This window comes from Cinclus cinclus, chromosome 17, assembly GCF_963662255.1.
Source record: "Cinclus cinclus chromosome 17, bCinCin1.1, whole genome shotgun sequence".
NCBI classification, from domain to species: Eukaryota; Metazoa; Chordata; class Aves; order Passeriformes; family Cinclidae; genus Cinclus; species Cinclus cinclus.
The window spans coordinates 8,742,756-8,762,071 of NC_085062.1; the positions used below are offsets into that span (position 1 = coordinate 8,742,756).

A 19,316-nucleotide genomic window follows, 5' to 3' on the forward strand; every position below is an offset into this window, starting at 1 on the left:
TTAAGTTTTCATGCTTTCAGAATAGTTCTTTAAGGACTGGACTGACTAGATATAAACAAAGTTGTTAGGTAATTTCAAATACTAATTGTTTATTTCATAGTGAAATGCTTGTCTCCACTAAGCATAGGACCCCTCTATTACATACACAGTTGGTCAGACCCTGGCCTGCAGTTTGGGTCACTGAGGAGACCAGGAGCAAGGAGTGGATGTGAGATTCCTGCCCATTTGTGGGTGCAGCTGCTTCTCTGAGTGTGGGATGCACAGAAAGGCTGAGCAGAATTCGAGGGACTGTGAACAGGGATCAGGAGTGGGATGTGGCATCTCTGCCACAGCATTTCAAACCAGCTGTGCTCATACCAAGGTGTAATTGGAATAATAGGGGAATGTGATATCTGAGGGTGATTAGTTCCACATTGTGCAATTCTTGCTTAAAAGCAGACTGCATTAAATATCCTGTGGATGGTGTTGGTTTTGTGTTTGTCCTTAAGTGAATTAACCTAGACAGCCACACTAAAATCACAGTCCTGATTCTGCCACACTGATGGACCTTCACATATTTGTTGGAAATGGAACTTATTTTCAGTTACATGCTGTAAAACTGGATCTGTTGAAAGGGTTGTAGTGCTCTTCAAATTGGATGTTCCTGTAATGCCTGCTGTAATGTCTGTTCTCTGCTTCCTGCTGCATTTCAGCCCCTGCCACCTGTAATTAGCAAATCAGTAAAATGTTCATTGCCAGATATTTTTGCTGCTGTAGCAGTGGCAAATAATATGCCTTACAGGGCCAAATCCAGTGTGAAAAAACATCTTGGTTCTTGATGACTGGTGATTTTTTTCTCCCATTTTCATCAGGTTACTTTTCTTTTGCTGTTGCAATGTATCTGCATTTTCCTATGTGCAAGTCCCAAGCACACTTACTCCCTCAGCCATAATAGCAGCTGGAGCTCTCCTGATGCTGCAGAGGTGGCTGGCAGTGAGCAGTGGTGGCCCCAGGCCGGCTGTGGTGTGTTAGTGGCTGCTTGGAAGTTATGGTGGACCTTATGTCCTCGTGGTGTGAACACCATCAGAGCCAGAGGCTGTGGGGGCTTGCTCTGTGAAGCCTGAGCCTTGGCTCCTTGCCCCAGGCAGGAAGGAAAATGGGAGACTACAGGAGATTCTTGTTCTTGTAGGTCTAATCACTGAGCCCCAAGCTGGTTCTCTGAGCCCTTCACCTTCAGGGCCAGGAGCCTCTCTCTGGCCCAGGGGTGCCATAGCTGTCGTGGTGCAAGGGCTGCAGCTTTTCTCCCATCCAAAAGCAGGATGGGTAAGGGAACTTACCATTCCCGTAAGTTCAGTAAGGGAACTGATTATTTAGGTCAGAAGAGAAGCTGTGGTTGGAGATTCTTTGTTGTTTTGGAGGACTGGGCTATTTCTCTGCAAAAAATAAAGGAAATGGGTCAACTTACTCAAGGGAGAGGGAAATAGAGCAGTTCTCACTTCCTCATGTTTGCAAGTGTTGCCTCAATCCCAGCTGCTGGCCCGACAGCAGCTGGTTACAAGCCCCAGCTCAGGGGCAGGGCAGGGCTAGAGATGGGTTCAACCACCCTCACCTTCCCCCAGCAGCTGACCTGGCACAGTCTGGGGCAATGCACCCCTCTCACCCTTCACTCTGGTGCTGCTGGGCCCTTCATTGCCTGTTTGCTCAGGGGTGCTGAGGAGCTGCTGGGCACAGGGTGTGCTCCAGACACCCCTCTGCAGAGCTGGGGGTGCTGTGGGACGTGGCATGGGGGAAATGAGGCCTGCCTTGCCTTGGGGCAAAAGCCAGGGATAAGCAGCCTGTGCCCTGCTCTCATGGTGGAGGCATCATAGGATATTTCTTTATGCATCACCCTGTATGGTGTAATGCCCAGGCCCTGGGGTGGATAAGGATACCCTGGATCATAAGGGTTGGCCTGTGAAGCTGTGCTGCAGGAAGCCAGGCTCAGAACAGTCTGCCCCCACAGCATCCCATGGGAGGAGCAAAGTTGGGGAATTTGATGCTCACACTTTGTGCTGGTTACTTCAGGTTCCCCACATGCTCTCAGATCATGAAAGTGTTTGGCAGCACATGAGAGCTGGGAAAGTGGGTTTTGGGCTAAATCTTCAGGCAGTGCCCTACTGCTTGTGACACTCCAGCGCATCCCCGAGCACATTCCTGGCCACACAGTGCTCCTGAGGCTCCCAGGGCTCACAGCTCCAAGCTCATGCTTGCTGCTACCCCAGCTTCAGCTTCTTTGCAGGCACCAATTTCCCCTGCCATGTTAAACTGCCCATTTAGGTTTGAAAGAAGCAAGTTTGACCTGAGCACAACGGCAGTTCCTGTGGGGACAAAGGCAGTGAGTTCTCAAGAAATCCCAGAGAATCCCCTGTTCCCTGCCTGCAGGTTGGCAGCTGACCTGTGGGGCAGTCAGTGATTGAGGAGAGCAGGAGCCCTAAGAGAGCAGAAGTTGCTGTCTCTACTACTAAACCGCTTGAAAAAAGTTTGCTGCTGGGTCTGCTGAGTAATTGGTATTAACTGGGAAAGAAGGAGTGGGTAAAATTGGGTCAAAATAGTTCTTATTGGAATTGCAATGTTTTCTTTAAGAACTACAAGTTGTAGCAAAAGTAGAAAACACCTCATTGTAAATATTTAAAACATATGAACCGGTTTTGACTTTGAATAGGTTATACTAAAAAGCTGGAATTACCTGCAGTGGGAAGTGACAGCTCTCTGCTGACCGTGGGTCAGCCCCTGGGTCTGGTGCTGCCCAAACACCCCCTGTGAGTGGAAACTCCAGATGAATTTGGGAAGTTGATGTTGGTGCTGAAACTTGCCTTTTGATCCCAAATGCCACCTGGGCTGACCTCTATCCAGCACCGGGAGAGCTGTGGCACTGGGCTGCTGTCTGCAGCCAGGGACAGCCACCACCCTGCCCAGCCGACGTGCAGCAACCCCCAGGGTCAAATTCCTACAGGCACCTGTCACTTGCAGGGCCACCAACAATGACCTGAGCCACACAATTAGTTTTCTTTATGCATTTCCTCTCTGTCTGGGCCGGGGAACTGGGATCAGAATGTTTCCAGGAGCTATGGAAATACCTGGCTGGCACTGGCACTGCGGGCTGCTGGCTGTGGCAATGTCCCAGCCCTGGGTGCTGCTGGTCCGTGCCACCCTGACATGAAGGCAGGGTCTGTCCCACCGCGCTGCGGGCAGTGGGGACCGGAGTAATGAAGAAGCTAAAGATGGTCAGCCCGGGAGGCCGCTGGGGCTGGGAAAGTCCAGAGCTTTGTACCTCTGCCGCGGAACAGGCAAGGGGGTGGCACTGGGAAATCCCTGCAGAGGCAGGGAAAGGCCAGCGCAGAGAGATGGAGGGGACCGGGAAAGGCTGTCCCGGGTACAGAGGAAGCGTTTGGGGCTGTCCCGGCGGGAATGGGAAAGGCTGTCAGGGAACGATGGATGCGAGCAGCAAAGGACACGCCAGCTGCGGCCAGGGAAATGCTGCTCTGGGGGGAAGAGGGGACCGCGCTGTCCGGACCGCGCTGTCCGGCACCGGCCATCACCCCGCGGGGTCCCGGCGAGCGCGGGGCTCCCGGCGCCGCCCGCCACCGCCCCCTGCCGGCGGCCCCGCCTGGCCCCGCCCACGCCGTGAGGGGGCGGGGCGTGCGCTGCTCCGCGCGCTCGGCCCCGCCCCCCGGGTGCCGATTGGGCGGGCGGCGCGCGGCGGGAGGGGGCGTGTCGGCGCGAGCACGGCGGCGGGGAGGCGCGGCCGCCATCTTGTGCGCCGGCGGAGCCCCGCGAGCCGCCCCAGCGCGGCCGCCCGACCCGCGCCGCTCCCGCCGCAGCCAGGGCCGCCGGCTCCGCCCGGGGCGGCGGCGAACGGCGGAGGGAGGGCCAGGGAAAAGCTCGGTGCGGACCGGGGCCCCCCGCGGGCCCGGCGGCGGCCCCTCCTCCCGCCGCTCCGCGCGTCCCTCCCCGCGGGTTTGTGGCGCTGTGCCGGGGGAGGATGAACGGAGGATAAATGGTGCCCAAGGCGGACAGCGGCACCTTCCTCCTCCTCTTCCTCCTGGTGCTGAGCATCACCGAGCCGCTGCGGCCAGGTAGGGGCGGTGGCGGGGCCGGGGGTGCCGGGCCCGGGCGGCCGGCAGGGTGAGCCCCCGGGGTCGCCGGGGACAGCCCGGGTCGGGGGGCGGAGTGGCCCCGAGCCGGCCCCTCCGGGGAGCTCTGGGCTTTGCCGCTGCTTTGTGCGTTTAAACAGAGCCGGGACGCGGCCGAGCATCGGTCTCCTGTGCCGGCTGCCTGGGTCCGAGAGAGCCTGGGCTCACCCTGGGAGTCCGGGTAAAGCGTTCGTGTCAAAGTGTTAAAGCTTGGATAGAAATCTGCATAACCCTACGGGTAATGAGCGCAGAAAATGTGGTGACTGAGTTTTCAGGTGTGTTATGGGCCTTGGATGCCTACACGGCCGGACAAAATGCTTGCTTTCGAAAAGCCATTTAATCCTGCCAGAAAAAGAAAAAAAAGCCCTGCTGCGCCTGGTTCGTATTTCTGGTTCTGTTTGTGCTTCTTTTAGGGAAATAATTCAGCGATGGAGTTTGTGTGCTAGCTGCTAGACATGGTGCTTGAAATCTTAAGATGATTAACTTAGGAGAAATGGTTGATGTTTGCGGGCAGAAAACTACAGTTTTTCTAGGTATATCTCTCCGCTGGGGTTTCTTTTTTGGGTGTTGAACTTTCTGGGAGCTTGGCAAAGCCCTCGGGTATCATGGGCAGGTCTTGCCAAAGAGCATCAGTAGCCAAAGCGTGAGACTGCCTGGGGTGGCTTTGCAGGTTTGGAAATCGCCCTCCCATGGCACCATCAACTGTTCCTGGTGATATGTGCTCCTAGTAAACAGGAGAGTAAGAACTATGGTGTACTTTGAAACCCCCTTGTTTTTTTCTCTTCGAAATAACTTTTGTGACCCAGACTAATAAAACATAACAGTATTAATGAACTGTGTCTAAGTGAGTTCCCAGCAGAGCTGAAACACAATTGGGTCAGTGTAGGCAGTTATTGAAATAACTAACTTGGGTGTTGAAACGTCTCTGTGTCTGCCTTGTTTTGTTTTAGCTTGTTTTTTTTGGCACTGCAGTGTATATACAGGGCTTATGATATGCACTTAAGTAGCCAAAAACCCCCTGTTGTGTTGGTAGCCTGGTATTACAGCTAGAAGCTTTTATGGCTGAGAGGGTACTATGTAAAACTGATTCCAAGCAGCTCCTTTTTGCTGGCACTAAGGCTACAGGCTGCTGGATTGCTGGGTGAAAATGTTCAGCTTATTCAGAGATGTCTCTGTGCTTTTACAGGTGGGTAGACTTGACCCTGAACTTTGCTGATGTTGAGCATTGTAGCCTCCTAGAAAATAAAAAATGGCATTTTTCATATTGTGTCACATTTGTCACTCCAGTTTGATATTGTACCTCGGTCAGCTGATACTTGATGGATGAACACAGGTTGTTCACTTAGATTTGCTTTGTTAAGATGAATGATATTTTTCCACTGGTGCTATAATGTACCTGCTTTGGAGATTTGTGGTGCTGTAGCCTCGCTGGCAGAAGTGTCCTTGTGAGCAAACCTGAACTCATCTGCTCAGGTTCTACACCACTGGCTTTGAAACTTGTGTTAGAATTCTCCTGTGGCAACTCCACAAGAATTCCATGAATTTTGCTTAAACCACATGTATTCCTGAACCTAAAGTCAAGTAGTGCAGCTGGATATAGTGCTGCAGCTGGAATTCCTTGCTGTGTGAGGAGTTTCTGAGTTCCATTTGCAGTATACTCATCCATCCTGTTTACATGGTGGCTGAGCTGTCCATGGTGATGCCTCTCCCTCCTCCTCAGAGGAGGAGAGCCCATCACTTCTGGGTGGCCTCACAGCTCTTTGCCAATGTCATCTGGGTTTTTCTGTTTGCTTCATGTAGTATCTTGAATCTGCTGTCTCAAACAAATCACCCATTTGATAGATTAATAGCACATGGTTTGATCCTGAAACATAAGGTGCAAGCATGGAAACCCTGTCTCATGCAATATAGAACCAGATTTACCTCTTTAATCAGTAGTGAAGAAGTCTCCCTAGTGTTCTCTGGGGAGAGACAGCAGAAGGAGAAGAGTACTTGGACTTAGAATTTATTTCCCAGGTGGTGTTTGCTTGACTTTTTACTTCCTTAAACCTGTGTGTTGTAGCAATTGTGTTTTTGGTTTAGGAAGAATGCCTGCAGCTTGCTTAGCTGAAATCTGTACTTGGAGCTATCAGATGAGTGCTGCAGGGTGCTGGGTGGTTTTATGTACTCAGAGATGAATGTGTAGTCCCTTCACAATTCAGTCCTGGCAGATCAGGCATCTCTTTGTATTTCCATGTTAATTTGACACTAGCTTTGTATCCATGTTCTTGCTGTGCTCTTCAGACAAATAAAACCTTCTTTTAAGCCTCCTCAACTGTGTAGTATCTTTTCATGCAATCTGAAAGGCAGTGATTTCACATGGGCCTACTTTTTCTCTGCGTTTAGGGTGAGGTGAGCTTTAGTAAATTAAGGAGAAGTTAATTAAAATTTCTTTTTCTTTTCCCCCTCTGTTTTTTTCTCTCTTGGTTAGATGAGTCTGTTTTGTGCTGCTGCCATCGCTAACAGCACAAGGTACTTTCAACATACCATTGGCCCTAGCTGTGCAGACTTTGGTTCTTGAAGGCACTGTGAGCAGCTGGATTTTTCTGAGCCTGACTTGTAATGGTAATTTTGAGCCTTTGAGAATTGCCACTTGGATATTTTTTTTTGTCCCAGTGTTCCCATATTTCCGTTTCTGTTTTGACTGTCCTTGTTTTGACTAGTTGCCTGATTTATGGTGCATTTTGGAAAGCGTTATCTTTTTTTACAAAGTAGGGCATTTTTCCTTGAGTTGTGTTACTTATTGTTTTTGGAATCTGCTCACATGAATTGAAGCTGAATGTTTCAAACTCTCCCAACTATATGGGCGTAGAATGAAGGACTAACTTAATACTTCCTTTAAACACTTGATGATTTTATTCTGTCTGTTGCTTTTTGGGGATAGTTACCACAGTAGGGTTAAATGTAATAGCATCTTTTCCAGGACAACTCAAACTCATCTGCTTCAGGTTATCAGCTCTCTCAGCCAGCTAGTCAGATGTCTTTGTGTGAGGAAGTATTTCAGTGGTGTGTTAACTGAGTTGCAGTAAGCTGTTCTGGGGCTAGCTTAGGTTTTGCCCAGGTTTCTGAAACAGTACATTTCTGTCAGTTGTTGGAAAAGCATCAGAGATTTAAGTTGTTATGAATTCAGATTTCACAGTTTGAGAATATTTAAGAAGTTTCTTTTTATGTTAACATCCTGATGCATCCCACTGAGAAGCAGAGGTTTAGGTGTCTTTGTGTAGTGTTGGGAGCTTAAGCAGTCTGGAATGACTATGCTGACATGTTTCAGAATAGTATTTAGAGGATTAATTAAGATCATCATCGCTAAAGACAATAACATGTTTTCATATTTCTCTAACAAGATACTGCTGCTTGCTAATGGAAAACACTTAAACATGGTCAGGCTTTATATTGGATTTTGTAATAGTGGTTTAGTACAGAGCCTTGTGAATGTAGGTCATCGGGTTTTCTTATTAGAGCATTTGCCAGGCAGCTAAAAGCCAATTGAGTTCTTGTTCTTGCAGTGTTTTTTCTCCACTTCAAAGCCAGCTAGAGGAAGTAATTTTATTACCCAAGTTCTGTTTCAAAAAAAAATATTGCACAACGTACTTAATCTGCAGTGCTTAGAAAAGACTTGCCAGTGCAAGTGGTCTGGTTAAAACCCCACACTCCAGCTCACAGTTGGAACTTCCCATTTGCTTTGGAGTTTGCTGGCAGCTGCAGTTATGCTCTTACAGGTGGGGTGTTGGTGTTTTGATATGATACAACTGACAAGTGTGTTCACATTGCTAACTCTTTCTTGTCTTTTAGTCAAGAGGAAGAACTCATCAGAGCAGAGGTCTAAGCAAACCCACAATCAGCATAGTTTCAAGGTGGTCCACTCGTGTGCTGTGGCTGGATGAGTCTGGTTTAGTCCAGTTAAAGTGTATTGATTAATTCAAATGGAGACCCAAATATATTGGTCATAAAATTTGCTCTGGCCAGTGTTCCTCTGCTCAGGAGAGACTTTGTTGGTAGGCAAATACAAACCCTTATTTTGCTCTTCGTTTCTTGTCTCCACCTTAGTGAGAGCTGTGGTGAGTGATATTTATTCAGGTTCATGTCGTTGCTAGCTGCAGTTCCTGTCTGTGTATTTAGGTGAATTCCCAAGTGGAAGGTTCTAGGAGTGAGAGGTGGAAAGGTTTTTATCACATCTCCTCAGATAATTTTGCTGAAAGTAGGGCTTGGCCTGTCTTCCAGTGTGGTGTTTTTCCTCCTCATCCCTTTGCTTCTCAATCTACTGGTTTTAAGTTTTATATTTTTTCCTACTGTTACCTGTTATTGAGTCCTTCTCCTGATGATCCTTGCTCTCCTGTTTGGTGTTTTTACAGCTGCAGAGCGAGGCCGACGGTTGTGAAAAAGCTTTTTTGTGGCTTGTCTCAGTGTAGCAGAGAGACAGAGCAGAAGGTATCAGACCTTATTAGCAGGTCTGATACTTTAAGACTGGTAATTCCTGATGTTAATCATAAAGCAAAATTTTTGAGTTTCAAGTGGATTTGCTGCTAGCTGTGGCTACAAAGTAATGGAGAAAAAAGGAGTCAGTAGGCAGGTGTGTTTGCATTAATTTGGCTCTGAGAAGTAATAAACCAGAGGAGCACCTTGGGGTTTTGCAAACACATGACCTTTAGGTCCCTGCAGTAGGTTTGGGGGCAGGGGAAGGTTGGTCCATAAAAGCAGAAGTGATGGAGAATAAACTGCCACAGCTTCTCTCTGCAGCAGGAGGAGGCAGCTGTGCTTCTTTCTTGGTATATGAGGGGAAAGGCACAGCTAGACTGAAGAGTATTTTAGAATTTTAGATACCAAGTATGAAAGATGGAGAATCCCCTGGTGAATGTCAGAAAACCAGTCAAGAGTTCAATGAATCATTCTGTCCCCTGGCATTACCTTTGTTAGGGCTGGTGTTGCTGTTGAATTGTAATGCAAGAGTAGTAGTTTCCTCTGTGGTCCAGCTTTGAGTAATGCCTGGGTCTCTGGGTTTTTACGTGGTGATTTCTTGCAACTTTTATAAGTTCTCGTTTGATACTGAGGTGCATATGAATAACTTCTGTGATTAGCAGAACTTGCCATTGTGCAGTGCAGACTTCTGTACCCCGAGTGGAGCTTCTGATACCTGAAAGTTCTGTCTGGAGCAGAACCTAGAAGGAACTGAGTAGAATCACAGCTCCTGCCCTTCAGGGCTTAATGTGTGTGCTCAGGGTTGTTTTGTATTTTGAAGTGGACGTGTGCATTGGGTTCTTGCAGTGATAGCCTGGACAAGGAAGAGCTTAGATAAAAAGGGAGCAGAGCACAGCTAATGGCAGGCTCAATGAGAGGCTCTGCAGATTTTTGCCTACATGATCTGAAGGGTTAACCTGTGATAGGAAGAGTGTTGCTAATCATTTATTCTATGTAGGCTGATAGAAAGTTATGGCTAGAAAATAGTATCAGAGGTCATCAGTCTTCTGTCCCAAAAGAAAATCTGGCAAACCCAGGCAGCTCCTGAAGGTGTTTGTCAGCACATTGTTAATGATTTCCTGTGATAGACCACAAACAGCAGATTCTTTTGGTAGCTCTGGTTGCCAGTCTGTTTGCTCTGCAGTTATAGCTTATTATTTGTATAAATGCAATCTAATGCACAGGTCCCTCATAAGCTGCAGCTTTAAAGAACAGATTCAGTTTTCCAGGACAGTTCAGGTGCCAGTTTTTTCTGTAGCACTAAGTGTGGTGGGTGCCTGCCATGCCCAATCCTTCCTGGCTTTCTACTCTCTGGAAGGGTTTCTGTTTCATGCTGCATCCTTGCATGGCAGGTTCACATGCCTGCACTGCACTTCAGTGGTGGTTTTGTAGAGGATCCTAAGTCCATGAGGAATCATGGATCAGTTGGTGAAGTCACTGATTTGCTGCAGCAGGACTCGAGCAATTTAGTTGCTTAAAAACAAGAGTTTGAGATTAACCTTTATTCCATATTCCCCAAACTGTGAAATCCTCATGGTTTCCTGTGAAACTTTAATTTTTTCTTTGTTTTACAGGGTCAGCCTGCTAATTCTGGATTTCATGAACAGCCTTTTAATGGCACTTGCTATATGGCACTCCTAAGAGAGTTATTAGTAGTGTTTGCCTGCCATTCAGATAATTTAGTAGTACAGTTTTAGGTTTAATGCCAATTGATAGTTACTTCATTACCTATAGCTAAACTAAATAACATTCAACTTCCTACTTAACTAAAATTAAAATTGGTTGGTCCAACATATTTAGCTTCTGTTCTGTTCATTGATTATTGTGATTGAGAATTGTCAGCCAGCTCAGGGGGTGGAAATGTAGAAGTAGCTTTTGGTTGCTGCTCTTGGGATATTACCTGCTCTTTCGTCCTTTAACTAATGCTTATTTTGTCTTATTTTCATTTGTGTAACTTTTTTTGCCTGTGTTGTCTTCTCTTTCATACACTGCCTCTATTTTGCTTCCTCATACCTATCCCACTATAGGATCAGTTACTTGGGGTGCCCAGTGGAATTATTTGAAAGTCAGAGTTAGTAGAAAAATGGGATTAGTGCCATTTCTGGTAGAACCATGCTGAGCATTCTGGGCTGGCTGCAAAACTGAGGTTGTGTTGTCCCTTAGTATTTCTATGTTTGGTCTGTGTTAATATTTCTTTAGCAATGTAAAAGATTTCTTCTGACTTAAAAGTAACTTGTCATCTTTTGTACACTTTAAAAGAAAACAGTTTCTAACACCTGCTCGGTTTGAGTTTGTGCACAAGTAGCATTTTGCCTTATATATATTAAGCCTCTAAAATTTATTGCAGCTTATTTTAATCTAGGGATGGTCAAAACTTGTGTTTTCTCTCTGTTGAATTTGTGGAATTGTTTGATATGCTTAAATTACTTCTTCACTGGTTAACATCAGTGACACAAGAGTACTCTATTAATGACATCTGGGAAAATCATCATGAAATGTTGGGAGTCTTGCAGGAGGGAGATCAGAGACTTAAGTAGAAGCATCATGCTACCTCAATTCTGGCAGTAAGCAGGTAGGAGGGAATGATTCAAAAATGCTGTAGTGCCCATCTTTGTCTTCCTGAGCAGTAATGGAATTGAATGTCATTTTTCTATTGATGTGGCAGCTAAAAAATGGCAAAGATCAAGTTTTGTGGCATAGTACCTGACACATGGGCATAATAGATGTTGAAGAGTGCTGGCAGTGCTTGAGTTGTTAGAAGGTGTGGGGGATGAGAAAACTACTCTGAGTGTTATGTGGCTTTTTACAGCTGAGTTGGATCTGTATTTGCAAACTGGTAGAACTATTAAACTTTAGGGTTTGAGATGTGGAATTTCTCCTCAGGTATTTGTTTTGCTGGGGAAGAGGGAAGCACAGGATCCCACCCGGTGTGGATAGATGTAGCTGTGGCTGACATTGGCCACATTCCTGCCATGTTCAGCTTCAGTGGAGCAAGGGAATGCTATTCAAAGCAGGAGCCATTTGCTCCAGTACACGACAGCTCCTGTGCAAAGGATAAAACTAGGTTTCCCTATTTGAGGTGATAATATTTCTGTGGGTTGAATTTTTGCTCTTAAGTGTTCTAGGTGCTTGCTCATCCAGTCTTGTACAAGATGTGAAGAACAAAAGTGAAACGGGAGCGAAAGCTTTTTTTAGTGTGACCTCCATTTGAATAGTGCTCAGGCGCAGTTTTCCTGTCTCCCTGAATTGTTAGATTCTTGTGTAAGACCTTGAACTTTCTTAGGGCCCTGTAGAGAATTTCTGTGTTCATTTGGTTTTAAAATTAAAAAATGATGTTCATTTTTGGAGAGTGGCGTAGTTAATAAACATCTGATTTCATAGGTGGAACTTTGTCACCTATTTGCTTTAAAGATTAGTTCCTCATATTTTAGTTCAGCAAAGTTTTTAAAGTACATACTTAGCTTTAAATTGTATATTTTTCATTAGATTTGTTAGATTTGCTCATGTGCTGAAAGTTTAAGGAATATGCTTAAATACTGCTGAATAGTGTACTAAAAAAAAAGATGAGACAGGAACTTTTTTTGTTTTCCTGCAAAGAAGGAACATGTGTTGTCTTGTTGAAAGTAAATGGGCTTGCTAAGTAATACTGCTGAAATCTGGCAATTCCTACTTTCAGTTTAATGGTGACTACAAATTAGCCTTGATTGCTCTGACAGTTCTTGAATTGCTGTTATCATGTTTCATCTGGGCACTCTTCTTGTTGAAACGTGATCTAAAGAAAATGCTATTTCAGTTCATGTAAAATTTTGAATTTGAATTTTTCCTTTGAGAAAAATGAGTTTCTGTAGAGTATTTGTTAGCTTTTAGTTGTTTGGTTGGGGGATTTTGGCAGGCCTGGGGTTTGTGTTGGTTTTGTTAATTTGTTTGGGGTTGGTTGTTTGTACACCTATAGCTTATTTGGTCAAAGGGAATACAGCCTCTTCCTCTGCTAATTCTTAATGAAACTGTTTTGTATAAGAACAAATACTGCTCCAGACTGACTTTGTAGGATGTATTAATCTTGAGAATCCAGGAAGAGAAGAGAAACCATCTTGTGTGCCTAGATTTTTTTGGGAGTAGCTCTGGGTGGGCAGCTACCAGGTAATAGCTTTAGATATAGAAGTACTTTGAGCCGTGGTACCCGGGATTTGTGGTGTGTGTGGGATAATCCATCTGCCCTGACCTGCTATATGGATTGTAGGGAGAAAACACTGTTGTTGATGGTGCCCTTTTCTGGACACAATTGATGACTTGCTGAGTTTATTACTGCTGATGTTGTTCTTAATGGGCTTTCTCTTTGTTTCTTCATTTCTTGGGAGAATTAGTATTTTGTGTGTGTGGCTGTATTTAAATTCTGTGTGAGGAATAGTTCTTCTTACTTAGCATGATTTCCTGTGAGCATGTTTCATAAGCAGTGGTGCTTAATGGAACCTGGACTGCAGTGGGTTTGGTTGTGTTCCCTGTACCTCCTCTGCTGTAGTACCCTTGCCTGACACTGATTTAATAAGGCCATATCTTGCCTGTGTCCCTCTGCCTATCCACAATACATCCTCTGACATGAAAATGCTGGGAGTGCTGCGGGGTCTCTTGCAAAGGTTCAGTTACCCCAGCTCACCACTTCCTCTGCTGCCAGCTGGAAAACCACCCCCGGTGGTGACAGTGTGACACCCAGGTGTGCTGGCAGGCTGGCCCCTGCTGGGCAGTGCGAGCTTCGTGGGGGTTTCCTGCTCTCTGAAGCTCAAGAAGTTTTATGGTTTCCTTCCCTTGTGCAAGCTTTGGAAAGACATGCTGTCTTTTCCTGGTCTTGACTTTTCTCAAGCTTCCTTGAAATGATTTAGTGAATTTGTGAGGTGTGATTGGCACTTTTACTGATCAGCTTTCTTTCGGGAAAGGGTTAAAAATTTGGTGCTGCGCAGGTTTAAGTCACTTGTCACTGTTGTACTAAAATGCTGAAATCCTGCCTAAGGCTGTACAAAACACTCGAAGTCCTGAACAAGGTTGTTAGTGTGGAGAAACAGTGGGCTTTAATTTTGAGCCATATTAGAGGTTTCTTGAGTACCAATGGCTTTGGTTTTGTTTGTACTGACTGCTCTTTGTGCCTGTGCTTTATTTTGCTTTTGCCTTCTACCTCTTTACTTATTATGATAATGTAACAGTTTCTTTAGGGGGAGAGAAGTGCAAGACTGTTGCTTAGCCTGGTATTCTCACTATGAAAATAAACTGGTTTTCAGTCTGGAATGCTGCATTGCCTAATTCACAGTATTCTTTCAGCTTAGTTCAAGTAGCAAGTTTTATTTTCTCTTTGGTTTTAGCAGTGCTGGAGAATTGGGAAATGCATTTTTTTCTGTTTCAGTCTTAGGAATAAGTGCCCACTTTCATGAAGCTCAAAGTCTGTATTTTCCAAGTCTTAAAAAATTATAGCCAGGATTCCCATTCAAGAAGCTCTGATGTTGTTGCTTTGGCTGAATGCCGTGTCTTTTGCCTGCCTTTGCTTTTTTGGTTTCTTTTTTAGTTATTTTGAGTTCTCTTTCTCTTTTCCATCATTCCTGGCCTTGAGTTTGCCCTCCAGACAGAGCAGAAAATGAGTTGCAGTGAATGACACTTGTGAGCAATGAAAAACTGGGTCAGTTCCAAGCTCGTGCAGGGTGTAGGTATAATAAATATGGAATCATAGGATCATTTCAGTTGGAAAAGACCTTTGAGACTATCTAGTCCAACCATTAACCCAGCACTGCCAAGCCTGCCAGTAAAACATGTCCCCAAATGCCACATCTATGCCTCTCTTACATCCCTCTGGGAATTGTGGCTCCATTTCTCTGGGCAGCCTGTTCCAATGCTTGACAATCTTGGTGGAGAAATTTTTCCTAATGTCCAATCCAAACCTCCTCTGATGCAATTTAAGGCAAATTCCTCTTGACCTGTTGCTTATAACTTGGGATAAGAGGCTGACCCGACCCCCCCCCCCCCCCCCTTGCTGCTACCTTCTTCCACATAGTTGTGGAGGATGGAAGGGTCTCCCTGGGGCCCTGCTGTCTGGAAATTTTTTTGCCAAGTGAAGATACCCTCTGAACCACAAGCAGCCAGTTAATCCAGGAGAGTGCTGTGGCAAGTGCTGTCAAAGATTTACTGGAATCCACCAGGTAAATGACATCCACAGCCTTTCCCTGGACCACTAAATGGGTCACCTTGTCCCAGGAGGAGATCAGGTGAGTCAGGCAGGACCTGCCTTTCATCAGCCCACGCTGGCTGGGCCCGATCAGCTGCTTGTCCTGTGTGTGCCATTCATGAAGAATGATCTGCTCCATAACCTTCCCTGGCACTGAGGTCAGACTGACCAGCCTGAAGTTCCCCAGATCCACCTTATGACTCTTCTTTATAGCAGCTGGCTGTCATACCTGCTGATTTCCAGTCAGCTGGACCAGCTGAGTTAGCCAGGACTGCTGGTAAATGATAGACAGTGGCTCAGTGAACACAGTGAGCTGGAAGCAGCAGCTCCCTCAGTATCCTTGGGTGGCTCCTGTCCAGCTCCATAGATCTGTGTGTGTCTGAGTGGCCATAGCAGGTTTCTTAACGTCTCCCCTTGGATTATGGGGGCTTCATTCTGCTCCCTGTCCTTGTCTTCCAGCTCTGAGGAGTGGGTACCTGAACAAATATGAGGGGGTGAGGGAAGGAGACTGCTACCATTCCTTACTGTGCTGTAAAATCTTCTGATGGATGTTGAGGTGATCTAGCATAACTTACTATGACAGAACACTGAGTAATACTGAATGTTGATGAGTGTTATTCATTAAGGACTTGCAGTTTTCAGCTGGAATGCTGTCACAATTTTAATTACTTCATGAAACAGCATGCTGAGGTCATGCAGAAAATGCCAGTGCCTCTAACATGGATTATTTATTTATTTTTTGAGCTGATGCATTCCTATTAAATGGGACTATAACTTAAGAATGTCTAATTTTCAGGAGCTGGAATTAGATTTGGGAAAGGTGTGGGCTGTGTTTTGGCTAAGAGCATATCACGTGGCCATTTCCCCCCGCCCCAGGCTCTGTGCTATGAGATGCTGTTGTACTTTCATACTCTCCTGCACATACTCAGGCCGTGATGAACCAAAGGTACATGCTCTAAGGTACTTCCTAAGAATGTTTTGAGTATCACGGGTGAATGGCCAAGCATTTTATCTTCTGTGGAATTGAACATGAAAACAGAATGCTCAGTTTTTCTCTAGCTTTTATTTCTTCAGAAGGTTTTTAATTTTAATTATTCTATGGGCTTTTGATTTGAAGAACAGTATATAGAACCAGTTTTATTGAGAAACTTTAATAAACTGTCTATGGAATGGATAAGTGAGCGTGACACATGAGCTTCACAAGTAGTTTTCTTCTCTGGGAAAAAGTCGGTGTTATAGTCTGCTTTCCTCCTACCGTGGCTTTGGTATATAGTACTGTGTCTATTTATTCTGCTACACTGAATGCAGCAGTGGGTGGTGTAATGATAAACTCAAAAATATGTAATGGACATCAAATTCACCAAGTGACACAAAGACCTGCTGGGAAATGAGTGGTTAGTGAAAACTCTGAGATCTGGAGCTGAGGGAAATACCATTTACGTATGGCTTCTCTTCCCTGACAGCAGAGCCCTTGTATGGCTCTGGGGTACCTCAAAGACAGGTTAAAAACAAGAAAGCCTTCAAATAGGTTGAGTCAGAGCATCCTCAGGTGCAGTTTGTAGCTTCTCTGTCCCTGAGAGCTGTTCAGCAGCTGGCGTTGGCCACTGTGAGCAGAGGTGGGGCAGGACAGCCCTGCTCCTTACAGGCTGGCAGATTTTCAGGAATTTTGTGAGAGATACACTGTACCTGCTCCAGTGAACTTCATCTGTGGGCTTGGGAGACATCCAAGTTAGGGAAACTGCTTTTTAAGTGCAGAGGATTACCTTAAGGGCAGTTTTTTCACGTATCTGCTGAGGACTACATTATGATTACCATCATGTTATTGTTGTGTTGGAAGTATTAAGAGTATTTTAAAGTTTATGGTACTGCAGTAAATGCCAGTCTAGAGCAATATTGATTGTGTTGTGCTTCCTGTTGAGCATAAATATTAGATAGAAAACTCTGTGTGTGTGTTTGATGGCAGTGGGTGTGGTGTTCCTTCTGTTGTTTTGTTTCTGGTGCTTGTTTGCAAGCATTTGGTGAGCACTGGTATTCAGCAGAATCTCCAGGAGTTAAGGAGAAGGATTTAGGGAGCTGGGCTTCTTGCAGGCAGGGACTGGGATCTGATCATACTCTTGCAGTGTAGCCTGGCTCAGGTTATATAGAAACAGTGATTTAAGAAAAAAAAAATATTTTTCAATTTTAGTAAACTTATTCCTAAATGTCTTAAAATATGAAGGGATAGTGCAACATGTAGGTACAGGTCTTAAGTAAGTAGGTTGAGTATTATAAAACATAAGAAAGACCTGTTGGACAAGTTAAAATCTGAATAAGAGTTACTGGTCTAAGCGCTTGTAGTTAGAGTTTTTGTTAATGCTTAATCAGCTTTTCATGACTGTAATTACCTCTTGAAATCTGAACAGAATATTTACAGGTAATTCATCTGGTCTGGGACAATGAGTGACTTACACTGAGAAAGGAGGAAGTATTTTTGTCATTTCTTTTCCTTTGGTCTGTAAATAAAAATGATGCCAGAGGATCTACCATGTCCAACCTTGAGAATTGTGATCAAAATGAGCAAAGTAAATTTGACGTGCACACGAACCTGCCATTGTTCATTAAAAGCTTACATATAAAACCAAACCATGTACTTCAAACTTAACTCTTCCAGTACACGAATTTCAGAGTAATAGCTTAGAATTGAAATAACATTAAATGCTGGCTGTACATTTAATCAAATCTCAATTTCCATATAAATGAAGCTCAGCAGACAAGAACAATTAGTGTAGCAAATAAAAAACAATGTTTCTTTGTGTTAAAAACTGAAATAGGTTCAAATCTACACTTGCTGTGTAAACACTAACATCCAATGCATCTAGTAGTCTTAACTACTAAAAGACTGTCTTAATGTATCAGACTTTACTAACTAATAACTTTACTAACTTAATAAAGAAAAGTTCAGCAATTGCAGCCAGAAGAACCCGAACTTTCATAATCAGTGATTGTAGTCAGTGAGTTTAATTTCTGTATTGAAGCGGAATTGAGTTACATTTTGGAGGTTTTAGTTTCAGCCTCTGGTTCTTCTTCTGTACCTCTTAATTTGTGAATTGCTGTGATATCGAGGTTTTTGTGCTGCTGGAGGTTTATATGTTAGAGCTGGGAGCATAGGCGAGAGGAATGTTCTGTTTGTTGGGGATACATTTCTGCTTTAAGATCTAGTACTCCTTTATTCCACAGGTTTCTGTAGTGTTAATCTTTGGTACCTTGAAAATATAAGGTTAAAATTTAGATTTTGAGAACTTTGATGTGTTCACCTAATGCTTTACAGTAGATGTTTGTTACATGTGCCTGAGAAAGGGCCTCCATCATTTTTATTGGATGTAACATTTCTTCTAGCTGAATTTCTTTTGTATCTCTGTCTTCAATTGGAGGAGGATGGAGAATCCTGCTGAAACAGTATCAGAGCTTTCTCTTTTACCCAGTAGCTTATCTTTGCAGGAAATGTTTACAGCTGCTGGCTTGTGTCCTTTGCCACGAGCTGTTTCCACCCCTGCTCCTTTTCCCACCCCAGTGCTGTGTGACCTGGTACCAGCCTTTTGTGCATCAGAGCTGCAACCCTGGTCCCCACTCGAGGCTTTTTGGTGTTATGGAGGTGAAGGTCCCAACTGTTTTCGATTAAAATAAGTATTTAAAATGATAGACACATTAGTAGATGCTCTGTCTTTGGGGCAGACAATTATTATGATGCCCCAATTGCACATTAATGGATACTGGATTTGTACAGCCATATTTCTGCTGAATTAGCTGGAGCATGCAGTCTTTCTGGTTGCAAGGGGACAAACCAGAGCTGATCTGACTTAATGTGGACAGACAGTAGCCAATTTGATCTAAAGCTTGCTGTTTCAGAGCCAACTGATCACATTCATTTAGGAAACCGAGCCAGCAAGGTGAACTTGTTTTGAATCAACACTTTGTCTCATGTGTCTGTTACAGCCTTGCTTTGGTGTTGGAAGCTCTAAAATGAGGTGTACTGTGTTGAAAAAGTAGTTTCACATACTGGATATGGATCCTCCCTACCTTTCTTTAAAATAAAACAATTGTTTCAAATAACCATTTATTCCTTATGTCTTACATAAAAAAGGGGAAGATTAATAAAAGATTAGTTACAGTTTAGATATGAGCAAGGAGGTGTCTTAGTCTGAATGAGCCTCAAAAGTCTTAAATGATGCAGAAAATGCAGGTTTCAGGTAGTGTAATGCTCAGGACAGCTCATTGACCAGTGTGCATCTGCTGCAGGAAGGATGCACTGCAGCTTCTTAGTGCTTGGGCTTCAGGAGGAGAATGTTCTCAGCTACACAGAGTACATGAGGTTGTTAAACCTGAAAGGGCTTCCTGGATCATTTTATAGTGCCAAAAATCTGTTTGTTTTGTGAAACACATGAAGCTGGCTGGAAATTTGAGGAAGTGTTTGTGTGTGTGTTTTATAT

The 19,316-nt window shown here is 44.6% G+C and overlaps 1 protein-coding gene across 2 annotated transcripts in view; it reads left to right on the forward strand.

The window, feature by feature from the left end:
- Positions 1 to 4,015: 4,015 nt before the first annotated feature.
- DGCR2 (DiGeorge syndrome critical region gene 2) overlaps positions 4,016 to 19,316 on the forward strand; it is a 41,365-nt gene continuing 26,064 nt past the window's right edge. For both annotated transcript variants that reach the window (XM_062504244.1, XM_062504243.1), the window contains exon 1: positions 4,016 to 4,094. In XM_062504244.1, the coding sequence (XP_062360228.1) occupies positions 4,016 to 4,094 (79 nt within the window). The remainder of the gene's footprint in view (positions 4,095 to 19,316) is intronic.